The sequence below is a fragment of the Glossina fuscipes genome, unplaced genomic scaffold, assembly GCF_014805625.2.
Source record: "Glossina fuscipes isolate IAEA_lab_2018 unplaced genomic scaffold, Yale_Gfus_2 27, whole genome shotgun sequence".
NCBI classification, from domain to species: domain Eukaryota; kingdom Metazoa; phylum Arthropoda; class Insecta; order Diptera; family Glossinidae; genus Glossina; species Glossina fuscipes.
In genome coordinates this window covers 10123346-10142906 of record NW_023998422.1, presented here as the reverse complement: position 1 = coordinate 10142906, position 19561 = coordinate 10123346, and the positions used below count along the sequence as shown (strand labels likewise).

The 19561-nt window shown below is 33.9% G+C and overlaps 1 protein-coding gene across 2 annotated transcripts in view; it reads left to right on the top strand.

Moving 5' to 3' along the window:
* Positions 1-19561, top strand: part of LOC119635904 (myosin heavy chain, non-muscle) — a 64601-nt gene that overhangs the window by 6417 nt on the left and 38623 nt on the right. For both annotated transcript variants that reach the window (XM_038030935.1, XM_038030934.1), the window contains exon 2: positions 10337-10552. In XM_038030935.1, coding sequence (XP_037886863.1) covers positions 10337-10552 — 216 coding nt within the window. The remainder of the gene's footprint in view (positions 1-10336; positions 10553-19561) is intronic.

The following is a 19561-nucleotide window of genomic DNA, read 5'->3' as shown; positions in this document are numbered from 1 at the left end:
CAAACAAGCATGCATACTTATGCGCATTTATGAATATTTCCACATTCGTGCTGCTGCTGTTTGGTCTTGTTAAAGAAACAACTTATAAACAGAAGAAGTAAAATAAACCACTTGCATCTTTTTTGTTTTTCTTTTTTTTTTTTTTTTTTTTTTTTTTTGTTTGTCTCTTTTTATGTATATATACATATATATATATATATATTTTTTTTTTGTTTTAACTTAAGACCGCTTGCGGCAAACGACAACAAGAAAACCGGTTAATGCTGTTATCTTTGAATGGGTGCAGCCAGCCATTGACAACCAATCCACCCAACAGCCATAACAATAACAACATTTATACCAATCAACCACATATGCACTTATACACGCACACACTAACACCATTACACCTCTATCATCAGTAAGTTAGTTAGTCACTAACCCATAACCAAAATCCAAATGCAATAATAAAACTATAACACATAACAAGCGCGCATATACTCAAGAGATATTAATGTTAAGTTATCTAAAAAATATTGAGCCAAATAATAAACACAAACAATATTCTATAATCGCAACTATTTGCGGTTACGAAGTGAAAGAAGAAGCGGAATGAATTGAATGCAAATTAATTTCTTCAAGGCTTAATATTATTTAGATGAATTTAGTTATTTATGTGTTTCTCTGTAGATAGGTAGGTTGCTCTTGTCTATCACTATTTTCTTCTTTTTTTTTTTTCTTTTATATTTCATTGTTTTTATGTAACATATTTATGGCTTTGGTTGGATTGGAATTTTCTTTATACCCTTTAAGAGAGAGAGAGGAAGAAATTTCATTTTTCTTTTTAACAATAATTACTTCACCTTTATTTTTATATTTTCTTGTAATTGCCAAGAGACCTGAAAAATTTAAAGAGATTTAAACGAAAGCTTTAAGACGAATTATTTTTCACCTATCGTATGAGATCGCAGGCAGAACGGGACTTAAAAGGCTCTCATGCAAATAATCATCTATCAAAATTCAATAGAAAAATGACATTTGCTTTTTTTTGATAGATTTCGAAATGTGTGATTGTTGAACGATCGGGATAATTTTTGGTCTTAAATGCTATGAGAGCTTTGCTAAATATGCTAAATATTGTATCGATATTTGTTTTGTAGGTTAGCAAGTATTGAGAAAACCGTTATGAAATTTATTATTGCGGTTTTTAGTTATTAAGGGCATACACACGGTTGAAGTGCAGGGTTTCTTAAACGTTTCTAGCCGAAGATATAGGCTGTATAACGTAGTCGCAAATATGAATCCGTTAAATCGATCTTGAAACACACTTTCACTTCTTTAAAAATGCAAACTTTGTATTTCTATACATTCATATGGTCAGCGTGTATGTTGATGATATAGGTCTTTAGGTTCAGGACGAGCTGACTAAGTACACAAAAGGGGCTGATAAAATTGAAATTTTTTTGTTTGCCTTGTTGAAAAGATTTGCTTGTCTGCTGACTTCGCCAACTGTCGGCGATGAGTTGGTGTGTCGGTTAGAGTGACTCTAGGTAGGGTTGATTAGATTGATTCTATTCCGATTATCACACTGGCTCAGTTACACTAATTGTCGAACTCTACTTAATTAAGATCGACGAACCCTAGTCAGGCTGGTTAAATTGACGACACTCGACCTAGTTACGCTGACTATTGTTGAACTGGCTCCGATCAGCCGAGTTCGATTTGTCTATGGCCAAAGCAGTTACATAGAGCTGTTCTAGTCAGGTCGTTCCAACCAGATCGATTAGATTAACTCCAAGCAGCAACAGTTGCTAACTAGGAGTTGATTCCAATCGACCTAGTTAGGCTGCCTGATTGGGCAGCTTTAGTCTGAATGGATTGGCGAGGTTGCCACTGAATAGTTGCGCGGTAAAAGAACTTGCTTAAGTTGCTAAATGAGCTGACAAGTTCTTAAGTACTGACTGAGCCGATAACTAAATCGGCAAAGTTACCAAAGCGGCCAATAACACTCCCACGGATAAAGGGGATTAAACTGCCGATTAAGATAGATTTTCGAATCGAACTAATCAACTAACTAAGTTGTTAGCATATTATAATTGGGTTGAATAGATTGTTCGTCAAACTAATGTATGCTACGGCCTATGCGGTCCTGATGCGGCTGGCTAAGCGTTTGATTACGGATTGAGTTAATGATTAAACAGTTGTCTTGGGTCTTAACTAAACAAAGGACATTAACATACCAGCCAATTTAAGTAGCAAATGTATAAGCTGTCATATCGTTGGTAAAACTAGTTTATCGCCCTACGTCTTCTGAAAGTTTCAAATATGCGAGTTTTTGTCACAATGTGTGCGCTTTCTAGTACATTGCCAGTTTCGTAGTAGTTAGTTATCTTTGCTGATAAGGGAGCTGATAATTTGTCATATTTGTTGTTTTACTTGCCTTGTAAACTTGTTCTAATGACATTTTCCATTCAATGTATTCTAAAATGCACGATTAAAACACATGTTCTCATTGTCTTTGTCATTCGAATGTCTGTAGAAAATAATACAAAAACAACTGTCTCAACTAGAGCTCAGAAGCTTGAAGATCTTAAGAGAGAATACACAATGAAAAAGTCTTTTCGAGTTTGGATATTGGCTATTTATTGGCTAAGAATTGTAGACGAGGAATTCTTTAAAACATGAATTTCATCCGTTAGTTAAGAGGGATTCTCTAATAGAAAAATAAATGGACACGAGTAGTGAGCACCTAGGTCGCGAAGGCGATCTAACGAACTGAGCGCCATTAGTTTACAGTTTTATAGCATTTCTTCGATGCCTTCGAAGATGTCCATGCATTTGGAAAGCATGTGTAGAAAACAGATGTCCACGAAGATATATTAAAACATTAGACTTTTGTGGAGATTGAATATAAATAGCCATTGAATTAATATACGCAAAAAAGTAAAGTTATGAATGCCATATGTTAATGAAATCAAAAAACTTTTTCGATTTTCATATTTGAGTTCTCTTATCGCTTAACGATTGCATTGTAGACTCTCGGTCTACATGTACGCTGTATGGTGACAACATTCAAAAGTCATCTGTAAGGTTATCACGAATCCATTCACACCTCCAGCATATTCCATACGCAATTAAATTGTATATCTCATCTAATGTTTATTACAAATTAAGTGCAAAAGTCATTAATGAAAAATAATCACTGACAACGGAAAAAAAAAAAATCGGAATTAAACAAAAGAAGAGAAAAATTGTATATAAACATATAATAAACAATATAAGCAAAACTAGAGCAGCTATGTGGGCGAGGTTTTGACATCTTTAAACACACACACACACACACACACACACACATCTACATATTTATGTATATGCTAAAGGAAAACGGAAAATTTTTTTTAAAGCGTAACTTTAACAGAAATCATAAGTAAACTTAACAACAAAAGCACAGCAATAGCCCAGCAGCACAGCAAAGTAGAAACGAATGAATAAAAAAATCCATAAAACCAAACCAGTAAAAAAAGAGAAAAAAAAAAAAAAAAGAAAAAATTTGCTTTAAAATGAAATGAGAAAATATTTTTGTTATATGAATGCGAACAAATCGGGTAGGTATGTATGTGCGCATTTCATACACATAGTGCGGTTACGTGAAGCGCCAAAACATGCAAGAAAAACCAATATTGAACATAATGTTAAATCCCTTGGGTGAAGGAAACGCACACATACACACGCACACACACACACACACACACACATACGAGACAGAAAAATACACACAGGATTTCAATCAAAAGTTTGAAGGGAGCTGCTGCTCCCTCTCTAATAAATTATTACTTGTTTCCAATGACTGCTCGTATTCAATAAAGGTCCGCAATGAGTGAACGTATGCTTAATAAATGATATAATATGTGGGCATTTGTACATTTAAAAGCTTTTAAGAAATTAACTAAATATATATATATATATATGTATGAAAATCATACACGAAAAGAAGAAACTGACTTGAAATGATTGAATTGTTTACGCCAAAAGTGGGCCAAGTCGAACTTCGGTAAAGGTGATAGAGAGAGTGTGTGTGTGAGAGAGAGAGAGAGATAGAGAGATAAAGAGGAGGAGATAAGCAAGAGATAAGTAGGTTTAAGATAAAATTTCTGATCGATTAGATCATGTTAACATAATTAACCTAAGAAGGTACGATACATAAATAAATGCTAGAAAAGCGTGGAGCACGTGAAAATAGTTAAAAAATTTGACATATGGTTTTGCGAAAAATCAATTTCGTTATGTAACATAGCTTTCTTCAACTAAAACGGTTGAATAAGAATAAGAATAGAATACGCATGATTTCCTTGACCATAATCTAAGCTTCTTTCCTTTATATAAATTTTTAATACCCTACGCCATTTGCGTGTATAAACATTGCGCGGATATATACGATACCACGAAAGACTTATGATAGCCATACAATTTATTATATGGCAAGTAATTCGGAATCGAAGCCTGTCCGTCCATCTGTTCGGCTTATGTTCTGTTCAACCTACAGATTGCAATTTTTGAGATGTTCTAATACCATTTGATACATCGAAATGTTTCGAATCAAGATGGCATATTATTGAAAATGGTTCGGATCGATCACTTCCCATACAGCGCTTGATTCTGAAAAGTCGTCATGCGGATAATTGTATAAAGCCAAGCGATGTAGACTATTTAAAGTGGGGTCGCGACTTTCATGACGTTTTTACTTGATGACAATGTAAGCAAACATTGCAAAGCGAAAATTTGGATTCAAACGGCCATGAGTTTTAAAAGTCAATTCTTGCGACATATCATTAGTAAACTAAAAAAAAGTATACGCACGAAATATCGTCATCATCAGGTAACTAATCGCAGAGAAGAAGAGAGAGCTTTTTGGCAAATAATGGTTGATATCATTAATTCATAAACAACTTTAAGAGCGGGGACCTGACTTCTGCCTTATAGAGTAGTAAATACCATAGGGTAAATGCAGGTTAATCATAATTCTCACGAAATTGCTTCCACAATGGTCATTTGGCGTTTCCTTGCGTTTCATCTATGATTGCTTCTTTATTTATCAATTCCTTGAAAATGTTGTTCTTTTAGTATTCGTTTGAACTAAAGAAATGGGAAACTATACGGAATAGGGAGCAATACCTGAAGATTTGGGGTGAGTAACGACATCGTCAAGACGATTCATTAAGAAATGTCAGCTACCATTTGCTTCATCTTCAGGACGCTTAACAAATCAGTTTCTTCTGCGTCGGAATTAGGACTGTGTCGTTCAATTTTGGTCATGGCCGGTGAAAATATTGGAAGCTGTTTTTCAGAGACACATCGAAAGTTATAGCCGGAAATTTGAAACATCGTTGTCGCTTTCCGAGGTTGTCTTAGATTCCCCTACATTGCGAGCCTATAGGTGAACAGATCACATCTATTTTTTAACTTCATTTTCCTAATCGATAAAGACAGGCTTGTGCAAGATATCAGTCTCATATCTTCATTTTTGCGACTGTGAAGATTCACAACAATTACCCATTAAATTGACGAGTTGCGGTGGAAAATTCTATATAACGGCTGGATCTCAGAAGAAAAAGAAGAGACGAGTTTTGCTGCATTAAATCATTAAAAATGAATTTATATTATCTAAGGATATCTACTTTCTTATCTAGTATCTTTAAGTTCAATGTCACACTCGTCAGAGTCCTGCCGATCTAGTAATTAACCAAACTTCCACTTCAAGAAATTGTCCCTTCGCCTTTTAATTTAGAACACATTCATGGGTCGTGACACAATGGCTTTTAAATCCCCAATCCCTGCTCTCACTTGCAGTACACGTAAAATGCATGTAACAAGGCTCTATGATTATATTTTAAAAATGTCCCGTTAGACAATTTAGTTTACGTTTTTGGTATTTTGCAAATGCTGTAGAAATGGCATTTGGTTCTGAGATGTGCTGCCATACAAGTAAAATCACAGTTTGCCTAACCAAAATTTTATTGAAACAAGATTGAAAGGCTTTTCAATATTAAATCATTTCTGTTCGTTGATTCTTAAAAACTTTAGTGGCGCCAAGACATTGTTTATTATTTGGTAATTGCTTTCGTTGCTTTCGCGATCACTATCGAGAACTCGCGAGTAGGTCAAGGAGTTGATCCTAAATTTACATTAAAACATTTACGGATAGATGGATTATGTTAGGTCTCGGTACTTGTGTCGCCATTAACTTTCGTCAACTGCATAACATTGTTTCACTACAGGCCGACAAGTGACGATAACAATGAGCATAACTTCCTCCTCGTTGGGATTATTGCAGATTTTATCTACAAAGAGGCGACATTTTTTCCTGGCTTAGAAGATAAGAAATGTGCTAAATGCTTTTTTCAATTTTGTGCTCTGTACTACTTGCAATATAAGGATATACTAAGTGTGCACGGGTGTACGCAACACACAAGCATGGCTTCAGACAGACCCACTTTTTATTATAACAGAAAATGAACGCGAGAAACAAAGCGGACGGACAGACAGACAAGCTTAGATGGATTCAGAAATAGCTTCTGAAACGGTAAGAATGACAAAATTGTCGTGAATTTATCTAAGATTATCTGTCCGTCTGTCCGTCTCGCCTACAGGCCGTAATTTTCGAGATATTTTGATGAAATTTAATATACTGACATATTTTGGCCTAAAGACGAACGCCATTGGAAATAGTTCGGATCGCTCCGTTTTGAAAAGTTGTTCTACGAATAACTCTAGGAGAGCGTAGGGTATTTAATAGTGAACGGTGAACCAATGTAGTATTTTTACTTGTTAGTTTTTAAATTTTAAATGAATTTTTTATTTTGCAATGAGCTCAGCGTAGCCATGCAATCAAATCTTCTACCGAATAATAATAATAAAGTTAATATTCTAATTTAAATAAGACTGAGATCAGATGGCAACACTGTTGCTGTAATTGAAAAACCACCAAAGTCAGTGAACCTTTAAATGAGAAAAAAAAAAAAAAGAAAAGAAAAGAAAACGAAAAACCATTAAAGCAATCATTACGTTGAACTCTTAAAGACAACGGCTGCCAATGAAAAGAATTTCAACAGAAAGTGAATAACATAACATAAGAATATAAACAAATGAATAAAAGAAATAATAACAAAAAATATTAAACGATTTATTTATGGAAGCATGGAAGTGTAGAAAAAATAATAAAAAAAAAAAAAAAAAAAAAAAAAAAAACAGGAAATTATTACAGAGCTATTAACAACAACTTTTCAGTGAATTGGACGAACGAACAACTTTATTATTTACGACATGTAAACGAGACTAATTTTTCATATAAAAAATAATAAAAGAAATGATTATTGAAATTAGTTTTACTTTTCCTTCCATTTGATTATTATTTTATTTTTTATTTTTTTTTTTTTTTTTTTGAAAACTATACGCAAATGCAATAAAATCGTTATTTTTGGCACAGAGAGTTGTGCGAGTCTGATCACTGCCTGTCTGTGTATGCTTATGATGCATATAATCTTTTGTTTTGTTTGTAAACATTTTTGCGCATATTTTTCTTCTTTTTTTTTTTTAAATTTTTTTTTCATTTCCTTTCTTAGTATTATACAAACGTTTGCAGATGTTATTCGTATTCTTTCTTGGCACAAAAAAAAAAAAAAAAAAAAATAGTTCTCCTCCACTGTTTCGCTTCATTTGATTCCATTGAAACATTAAAACACGAGAATACGAATATACAAACAATAACAATTACAATACGAACGAACAGCATCAGCATTTAGTGACGACAATATCAGGCATCAGTTGCATGTTTTTTTTTTTTTTTTAGCGCAAAATGCAAGTTCAAGGTTTTTTAAATGAGAAATTCTTGTAAATCTGATGGCGTTGACGCGTTTGGAAAAATTTAAATTGAAAAACTTGCAGAAAAAATAAACAATTTGATGCAAATCTTGCGTTATAAAAGCGCGCAACAAAACGCAGGTGTACTTTACAAAATTTCACTTCCAAAAGAAGCTGAATAAGTACGACGAAGATGTATTCATTTTTTTAAGATCTTAAAGAACTTTTCAATCGCATTGTGCCAAGTCTTGGATATTTGCCAAGTTTCCCATATGTAATACGACCAAATTTTTTCTTAATTATTGCCGTCACTTACTTGGGCGACAAATCTGTCGCTCTTATGTCTATTTTTAATAAATATTTGTATCAAATTTTCGATCAATATTTATTTATTTATTTTATTCCACTTATACTAGAAACTCAACTAAACAAGTAACAGTTGAGTTCAATAGGCTCTTAATGCAAAACTAATATTAATTAACAATAAAATTGAGTATAAGCATAATAAAACAAATAAGAAGAGAAAAAAAAAAAAGAAAAAGAAAAAAGAAAAAAAAAGCATGTACACTATCAGCATAGGAGCACACTTACAACCGGTACAGGACCAAATTGCAAATGAACCCCTAAGCCATCGCAAACATGCATAAGCCTGGCAACCGATAATAAATTAACAATAATTCACTTTCGAAACGTAACGACTTTTTAAGGATGAAAGCTAGTTTAAATACGACATAGGTAAATCGCGCGTATTAAGCAATGTTGCTTTAATGGACTTTAAAGGGTCCGATAACGAGAATAAGTGGTAGACGTCATTTAGGTTCTTGCAAACGACTCTGAGCGGAATATATCTTCTTGCACATGCATCTCGAGCAGCGCCGCTGCCGGTTAAGCGTTATTTTTATTTTAAGCGTGACAATGTAAAAATAAAAATTACTTCATAGCTTTTCAAGATAATCTCCTTGAAGACTTATACACTTTTACAAAAGATCGAATTATTTGTTAGATCATTTTTTCCACTACGCTAGAGGCATCTCGAAAACATGCGGTTTTGTGAAACCAACAACTGTTCCTTCTGCTGACGAAAATCGTTGCCTGTGCAATTGATTTTTGACTATTGAGAAATCAAGTCTGATCAGTTGTTAGAGTAGATGTGTGAACGGTCGCATTGCCTTGCGATCGGTGTTTTTCTTTCCCCTATTTTCTAACGGCTGCAAAATCTCGTAATACTTTGTACAAGCTGGTGAAAGATATGCCTGATGGTTACCTGGCTTTCCCAGTTTTTACACGCAGCAGTTTTTTTTGGGTCCTTTGCAAGCGGAGGTACGTTGGTTGATGTACTCTTTCAATTTTTTTGAGTTAAATTTTATGCCTGAGACGCCGCTTTCAAGTCGCCGTAAACCCACAAACATGCTCAAATGATAAACCGTTTTGAAAAAAGTTATGATGAAAAATGTAAAACTTTCGAATGGCAAAGACAGGTGGCGTCCGACATCTTTTAGTGTTGCTCAGGCTAAAAATATGAACACTTCCTTACGTGAAGCCAGCAACATATAACTAAAAAAAAATATACTTAATCTTGGGGAGATTTTTATTGATTACTACTTGAAATACACTTCTCAGATGATTGCTTGACAAGGACCGGTTGAGATCGTTTCCGCGCTGAGCTCTTCGTGGTTCACAACCTATATAATTGCAGCATTATTTTAGATCGATACTTTTTAGACGCCTTCCTCCGTTTTTCGCCTAGTTTGAGCAATTTGTAGACGTCCACGTTCTATGGCCGTCAGTGGCCATCAATTAAAAGTGTTTATATCGAGGCATGCAACAGACAGACGGATATGGTTAAATCGACCCGAAATCTTACACCAATCAAGAATTTCTATGGTGTTTAAATTCTTACGGGCACAGTATCTGACAAAAATCAGATGGGACTACGTAATGTTGAGCGTCGATACGATCGCCATGTTTTTTGAATACATTATCTTTGACGAAAGATATGACATACTAGTGCCCATAAGTATTTCCCATTGGCAGATATCTGCAATAACGCTTAAAGTTGACGTTTTAAGTTGAAAGCTATAGGGGCGTTGGCCTATTATTAAGTCAACGCCTTGGACGTTCAAATACTCAGCTGCTGAGTTATGGAAGTTTGGGTGAACAGTGTGGTGAAAGATCCATCACTTGATTTGCCTTATTATCCTGGGAGTCTTCCCACACACATATGTTGTACATCGGTCAAAATTAATCACTCTCTTCTGTGTGATACACGGATTTCGTTTCATTTCCAGTCAAATTTTCTGACTGAGTAAAATTTTAGAAATGAAATGATTACCGTTATCTTTACGTTGTATGCTTGTGCTTTTTTTTTTTTTTTTTCTTCTCTTAATGTTTAACAATACTTGCAATAGAATCAAGATCAACGTTCCTTTACATTGCTTTCTTCACAGATTTTATTTACTCTTTTTTTTCATGTTACATTTATTTTTTTTTTTGGTTTTAGGGTTTCGTTGCTGCCAGTATTAAGCGTGAACATGGCGATGAAGTTGAAGTTGAACTTACCGAAACCGGTAAGCGTGTTATGGTGTTACGTGACGACATACAAAAAATGAATCCACCGAAGTTCGATAAAGTTGAAGATATGGCCGAATTGACCTGCCTCAATGAGGCGTCCGTCTTGCACAACATCAAAGACAGATACTATTCTGGTTTAATTTACGTAAGTATTTTCCAATTAAATTTTTGAAATATTTTCTTATGACGATCATCGAAGCCTCGCAATTATCACCTTAACTTGTTTGTATATCTAAATTGAAATTGTTAACTGTTGAAAGAATTCATATTAATATTAACTGCAGTTATGAGAGAGTTATGTTACAAATTACTCAGTCAATTATGACAATTACAGCCAACCATAGTCATAGAATAACTAAAATCAATGAAAATGTAATGGAACTAATCATGTGTTTGCTGTAGACAAGATTTTGGTTTGATAAAATCTGCAATCAGCTCTAATTAACTTAATAATCGGTTTAGACAAACCAATCAATCAAAAAATCAACATTAAAGTAAGTAATGATTTTCTAGGGTAGGAACTCGTCAAATTATTTCTTGCATTTTGGCATAACAATTGAAAAATATAACATTGATTATCGATTCATATCAATATTTAACCATACAATGTTGTTACCATCAGAAAAACATAAAACAGGTTCCTCGGGTCTTTATCAAAATGTTGAGATTACAATGAATAGAAGGTTGAGTCAAAGAAACAACAATTAATTGCTTCTACAACTCTGTACGACGTCGTCGACATATCAAGAAACTAAAACGATGTAGCAAATAACGGTATTAGGTAAAGTAGTGGCGAAGACGACTGTTAAACTTGTTGCCGTATATCGTCTATATACATGTGTTAATGGCCAGGGACGAATTTGTTATTTAACATTTACTCCCTTAGTCTGTAGGCAAGTACGTTGTCGAATTATTGCCAATGGTCTTCACAGAGGTAAACAAGCGTTGCCCTCCATTGGTATATTCGTGCGAAAATGCAAGTCAAGAATTGTAGGTGCCTAATCGGGCAAAGGACGACTGCCAAATGCCCTACACTATTTCGCCTAATCCAGCCGATGACCCGTCTTTGTCATAAATTGTGCAAATTGTATATAAAGACTTACTTTTTACGATCATCTCTAGTGTTCCGTTCTATCTGTAATAATTCGTGATCACAAGCGCATGTGGCTGATCAAATAGAAAATGAATAAATAAATATATGAAACAAACAAGTTAAAAGCACTATAATGGAACATGGCCAATCATGCAATACGCTATATTACTTCCTTTAGCACAGTTATTCGTTTAAAGAGTTTTCAGAATGAGGCTTTTCAGAATGTGGGCAGTGGTTGAAAAGTTGGTCACAACAATTGCGTACTGAAGGTTAAACTCAAGAAAACAGACAAGCTGAGAGCGGTTCAGAAATCCGAATCGGAGAATCGGATTCGAGCTCTGAATCGATAGGTATAGTAAAACACGAAATTACTTTTTGGTCCTTCTGACTATTGCACACATTTGCGCAAACCTAATCTACCCTTAGCGTTAATATACTATAAGCGTTATAGGGTACAAAAATAGTGATATCAGTAGTATTGCCTAAGACATAGAAATTGCGGGGGTAAATATCTTATTATTCGTGAGCAACTAATGGGAAAGAAATTCACATTTGATGCCAATCAAATTTAATCGGACTCTCGGATGACTACTTATGGTATCTGTCATGTCGGGTCATACATTCGTCAATAAATATTCTTGAAACGTTTAACCAAAAATAATTTATGAAAACAATGTAAAAAGAAAAAGGCTACCATCGTGCACCAATCGATCGATACCCGTACGGGATTCTGTTTGTTTGGACTGGTTGCGCTATCATTTTTTATAGTTTTCTGGTTTTATTGTATGTCTAATTTGGTTTATGATATGATATATGATCAGACAGCAGACATATTCTTCGTTAGGTCTGCCCATTGGCCGATTTAACCCGATTTCTAGTCAAATATTAATCTGCGTGCATGGACTTTCAATGCTGGCTTTTAACGATGGCTTCCTCTTTGCGACCATAGGAATGTTTACCATAGACGTTACGCAAGCAGACGGACAGACAAACTAGATAGATGGACAATCGGGCATGCCGTTTAGAATTTGATATTGATCAAGAATATATATATATATATATATATATTTTACGGAATCTCTGAAGCTCTCTTCTTGGCGTTGTAAACGTTTTCGACTACATCCTCATCCTGCGGTTATTGATGTAATAAAAGACAAATAGATCGACAAGTGTTGTGAGTACCAGTTCTTTTAATAATTTATTTTTTGCTCTTGTTCATGTTTATGTATGTGTTTGCCATAATAATTTGATGTACGTTTAATAATCTAAGCAAACTATATGTTATTCAAAAGCAATAAAATAAAATAGTCTTGTTAAGACTATGTCTTCGAATTAACATATAGAAAATTGGTCGCAGGTGGGCAGGGGAAGAAAACAAACTTTTTTTTTTTGATAATAATTCGTCGCAAAAACATAATCAAATTTGTTATACTGTCTCATGTGCTTGCAAAAATTAAATTTTGAAATATGCATTTTACACATTGTCTAATCATACGCTAAGATTGAATAGTGTCCAACTATGACAAGCAGGCGCCATATATATTTATGTTATGTTAATTCATATAAAAACCCTTCTGTTGCCAATTGCTGTACTGTACACTCCCTAATAAAAAATTTGCAATTTTTACATTTTTTTTTTTTTTTTTTTCATTTTAAAGTATACATGTGCTATGTATGTGCGGCTGTAAACGAATATGTTAAAGAAATTATGTAGTTTTGTGTCTTTGAAGTCATAAAAAGAATTTAATTATTTAATAAAATATTTTGAAACTCATAAATGGGCGTTTTTTGGTACGAACTTATGTGTAGGTTATTAGAGGCGGCACTTAAATATGTTTATATATATATATATATATATATATATGTTTATATGTGCATATAATAAGCATGTAAAGGCATCTTACAAGCATGTAAGTGTGCGGAGTCATTTACATTTTATCTACTTTTTAGGTGTCTACAAATGCCACCCAACTAATACGTATCGTTAAACTTGCAAAGCAATTGTTTTGGATGTGTATGCGCGCGTGTGTTTGTCGGTGCTTGTTTAAATGACCACCGACTGCGTGTGTTTGACTGTTTATTTGTTTACATGTGCGCGACTGCGTGTGTATGTGTGTGTGTGTGTATATATGTGTGCGTTTGGCGATTTGTCCCAGTTTCATTGCACTTTGTATATATAAGTATGTATATATATAGATATATATCTTATAACCGTCACGGGAGGATAGAAGTATTCTAGTTTTGTCATTTCATTTGCAATGCCAAGGAATGCTTGCTTATCACGCTATACACTGTAAATGAAAGATTCTTAATCGTCTCTTGATGATGTAAATATTAAAATAGAGGACTGAAGGACATATATATATATATATATATATATATATATACATGTGTATGTATAGTTTATATAGAATTATATATATATTATATAGGTTAGGGAGGTTATACGATTTGAAGAAAATTTTAAACGGATCACGTAGAATTCGATTGATATTCCCCACGTAAAACGGCACCAAGCCTTTGACCATTGGTTGAAAAAAAAAAAGTACACGGATATTTTCGTCTATTAAAAGATATTGAAGTTTATCGGCCTTCGTTTATTCGAACTGTCACTATGTACAGACCTAACACTCCCTGAGTAGCATTAATATATATATATATATATATATATGCACATGCATATATACACAAAGGGTGATTTGGTTAAGACTTTTCATGAAAACACCGTTGATTACTAGATCAGGTATTTTCTTTTATTAAATAATATTGAGCGTTGTGAGTCTTAAGAAGATACATTAATTTCATTAATTCCTTTTTTTTTGCTCGTCTCCTCTATTTACAATCCTTTCTGACCGTCATCATGTATAGGTCTAGAGTGAAGGCTCCCTGAATAGCGATAGCATGTATATATGTATAGCACTGTGTGTTTATGCACGTGTAGTGCATCAATTTGCGAGCATATTTGCTATAAATTGCAATGGGTGCCTAAAATTCGCCGTAAGTTGCACATAGTTTTTTCCTACACGTTTATTTATTTTCTGTCATTAGATATTTGAGAGTAGTTGATATTTTTAAACCTACTTATTAAATATCTTTCGTTTTTTTTTTTTTTTTTTTTGTATGTGAATATATATATACAATATATTTTCATTCTAAAAGTAAACGTTACGTCATAAACTCAGTTATTTTTTTATTAATTAATTTGAAAAAAAAAAAAAAAATCATTCACCTGCTTATTTATATTTATATTTCCTTCGTATTGAATAACTTCTCTTCACTATTTATGAACATAAGTCATTCACGATATAATTGAATTTTAAGATTCATACATGCAGCACGTGGTGACAGGCGAAATTTTTATTTCTTTTGTGACTAAATAAATTTAAACATTACCGTCATCGTCAACGTGGTGTTATTGTTGCTCTTTATATAAAAATTGACGCATTTCTTTTAAATAGATTTCTCTATGCACTATAAGATTAGATAGATTTTAAATAAAATTTAGTTATTAGGTGGGCGGAATAATGTTTATTGCCGTTTGCTTTCATTGTTAAAGAACAATCCCATTTACAGAATTAAGGAAATGCACTCATCGCATAACTGCTATAGATTATATTAGAAACTATTAGGTTCGTTTTCAAGGACGTGTGTCAGCTTTCATTAAGTTATAAGGAATTTGTATTTTTTTTAAATTTTGCAACACTCTTGGCATGTTCTTTAAAACTAGCTATTTAAAGAAGAACAGACACTGATCGATGTGATCACATATTAGAAAAGATTCGCTAAGTGATATGCTGGCATCGCCTGGGAATGTAATAATAGCCCTAGACCATAGCATCGCAATCTTTACGTAACAAAAGCTGCAGCTCGTCTTTGTTGAGTTCTACGGCACAAAGCTCTCTAAAGGCCACGAAGGTTGCTAGTGACTACTACGGCCTCAACTTGCTCTTAAGATAGATAACGATTATTGTGGCTGCCAATGGTTGATGGAGTCGGCTACAATAATTAAGATCGTCAGCGATTATTAAATGTACCAACACCTGCTACGATTGCCAATAGCTTTTAAATGACTGGCAGAGTGGCCAATGGCTGATTGCCATGGCTGCGGCGATCGCCGTTAAGGTCATGAATGCCGACTTAGGTTACCAAAAACTCTTCTAGTCACGAATGGCTTGGTTGCCAACGACTGCTAAGGTCACTAACAGCTTGGTATGATTTCGAATTATTTTTTCAGTTCATCAGTTAGTGTTTGATTCATCCGTTATAGAAGCGTCCGCCGTAGACGTGCCCCACCAATCAGAACTGCCTGAAACAAGTAAGATTTGCTATCGTTACCGTATTTCATGATTTATCAGGTTGATTAAAAGCGAAGTTTGCTAGAAGCTCATCGAGGCAGATTTTGTGATTAAAACCATTCTCTTTCTGTTAGACTGTGCACTGAAGTTTCGTTGAGCATAGAGGTCGTTTGGTTACAAGCCGATCTCATAAGTCATGTGGTCCAAAACTATTGGCAATATATGCCGAGTAAGTCACTTATTCAACGAATTCGTGTCATCATTGCCAATAGCTGTTAGAGTTGTTAGTAACCCCTAATGACACCGGAGGTTCGATAATCATTTTAATGAAGTTTGCTAGTGGTTGCGAAGGTCGCAAGTCGCCATTACATTAGCCAACGATTGTTTCTAAATTCGTGCCGTTATTTAAACTTCTTTCAGGTCTTCTCGATATCAATAGGCGAATTAAGCTTTCCCGTGAGATGTTCAATTGTTTATGGTCATACGCCCTTGGGAAGTATTATTATGGCAAAATGTTGCCATTGGATCAAATGAAGTTGCCACATCCGAGTGAAAATTTTCAAAAAAAAGAGCTCATATTGCTCCCGTCATTAGGTGACAAACTTCAATATCAAAAGCTGTATACGTATGTAGTCAACCTGTTATATATCCCCTTTTGAATTCTTATGCCTTTATAACCTTCTGACATATATTCATCTACTCATTTCGGCCTATGATGTATTCCTATCGAACTAAGACTACAAGAAGGAAATCAGATGAGATGTCATAATATAACCTTACATTTCCCATTTACACAAAACATTTTCTGAATTGCATTTAAATTTTAATTGTTTTTAGTTTTTAAAAAACTTTTAAGATACATTTTAAATATTTCTTTTCATATAATGTAATAATATAATTAAGTTATGCCACATTAATTAAATGAGAGATTAAATATTTTTCTAAATATGAAATAAATAAAAAAAAAAAATAAAAAAATAAATAAATAAATTAAATAGTGTTTCTATGAGAATTCTTTTATAATTTAAACATTACAATAAATAACAACTGTTGTCTGCTCTGCACAAAGAACGCCATCATTAACGCCAGATACATTATCTTTAAAATAAAATGTGCGCAAGTATTTGTCGTTCACCACATACGCTATATATATATATATATATATATATATATATATATATGTATGTATGTATCTATCTCTCTATGCGTACAGTCATAGATGCCAATGTGTGTTACGAGGTATTTCAAACATCAAGTGCAATTATTTTTAGTTTCTTTAAAGAATTTTTGCATATTTTTCTCTCACATTTTTCCTTTTTCTGTCTTGAGTTTTTCTTATAAATAATTCAATTAACAGGAAAAAGAAAAAACAAATCGGCGAAACATCAATTTTAATTCTTTATTTACATAAAAAACCCAAAAAAAAAAAAAAAAAAAAAAAAAAAAAAAAAAAAAATTTTTTTTTTTTCCACAGCTAATAAAAAAATCAAATGTCTATTAGGTTTTTCTGTCGGTTTCATGGCGTTTTCATTTTGCCGCGCGTTGTGTTCCATAAAACAATCATGTCATGTCAATCATTTCCTAATGTTGATAATGTGTTACTGCAGCTGATTACCGCTTTGATTTAATTATTTTTTTTCTTTTTATTAATTATATTAAAATATTTGTAAAGCGATCAGTATTCAAAAAGTATCTTATTACACAGACAAAAAAATAAAAAAAATAAATAAATAAAAGTTGTATAGAGATGAGATCTAATCATCAGTAGTAGGACAGAGTTAGCTACGTTAAGTTGCTCTGAAATTCCGATAAATTTAAATGCTATCTAACGAGTACCTGCATGCTCTCGTCTTAATCTTAATCTTTTGAGTCTGAGAGAATTTCAAAATTCCACTTTTCCCGAGATACGGCTCAAATATTTAGCTCACAATTTAAACGAAAACGTCTTCGATGAACGCCATAAGAAACATTATAAAGTCAATGCAAGAGACGTGTATTGGGTGCAAAACTAGAGCACGGCATTTTTAATGCATAAATACATGAAAAAAGGTGTTTTTCCGTACAAGTGAGATGAATTTTTAAGGCTTGACATAAGACGATTAAAGGGGGGCTAAGCGTAGCAGTGTTTGCATAGCACTTGTAATCAGTCAAAAAGGGATCTACTTAATCGGATGAAATGAGGGGGACCGGGGTGTATATCATCAGCGTGCTGGATGGATGCAAAGAGAGTGGAGGAATTGTAGCGAAGCAAGTGAGGAAAAGACGCTTACTGCAGCTTACGACATGTGCACGTTTGCATATTATTATCATTATTTTTATTAAATATTCGAGATCCTTTGCCTACTCGGGCGATTGCATATTCCTATGCAGGAGATAACAAAAAGTCAAATTTATAAAATATGCTCATAGGATGAGACAGATAAGACAGATAAAGTTCATGCAAAATATCATTGCGAGGGAAGGGATACTACATACGCAAGCATTCGCGAGTTTTTGCAGCCAAATTTTCTCAATGGAAATCTTTACACAAGTAGCTGCAGAAGAATTTAATTCACAATCCAGTGATGCGATCCGTAACGAAAAGCTACGATTTACTCACACAACAATGACAACAAGAAATTACTTATCCTTATGAAATACTTATCCCATATATACGTTCAATTGTTCCGTGTGTTTTTTCCGACATTCGAGACTTTTATTGTAAAAAATTGTTCCCTGTAGAAAATATAGCCCTTGACGGGCCATTAGTTTCTTTCAACTTTCGAAGAAATAAACTGATCGTCTTTTGACGCAACCCATGCATTAATCCAATTTTTTGTGCTTCTTCGTAAAGAGCAAAAATACTAATCAATGTATATATAGATCAATGTGCCATTGATCGAAACAAGTGATAGCCAAAGGAAGATACGAGCCATCTAAACAAAGATTTATGCATGTAACCCACTAAGGAGGTACATAAATTAGAAAATGAGATATTAGTCAAAAGCAACGATTTTCTTGCAGTAGTTCCTTAGCAAGATACCAAATTTTAGAATGTTTCTTGGAAATGATGCCAGCGAGAATCATTTTAACTTATTTTTGTTCGCTTGATAGAGGGAAGATAGGCGATATTATCTAGTTCCATTTAGCGATGACTTCAACTTTGATAATAGTTGTAGTAAGAAAAGACTTTAGTGCGTGCAACAAATGCGATAAACAACATAATGCGAAACAGCAGGCAGCTGCAGCAGCAGCAAGGTGCAAAGTGCAAGCAGCAGAAAGGGCACCTGCCGCAGCACGAACAGCACGCACATTGCAAGAAGTTGTCGCAACAATACGCAAATAACAATGTCAGGCCTGTAAACATATAAGCAAATGTTTTCGTTTTATTTAGTATCGAGAAGTTTTTATCTCAAAGAGACGTGCAAACTATATCACTCCTTACTAAATGAATAAAGATCTTACCCGAAATTTCACTGTCCAAAAAAACGGCATATACCACTGAATCACTGAATCTATTGCAGAAGAATCCGTGAACTATACACGAACGGAGGAATACCAACGTCTTTGTTTCCTAAAGAGCGCAGATTCTTTGCTATTTAATATACCTGCCTTTGTCTGTAAAAAAAACATGCGGAGGTCTGGTCGAGACAACATTGCCTCGCAAGAGAAATAAACAAAAACTTTTCCTTATTTTTTGCCCTCCACTATAAAGATAAGAAAGTAAATGGGACCTCAGCTAATTTATACCCACAAAAAGGACTGAGAAAAGTGTAATCATTTGACC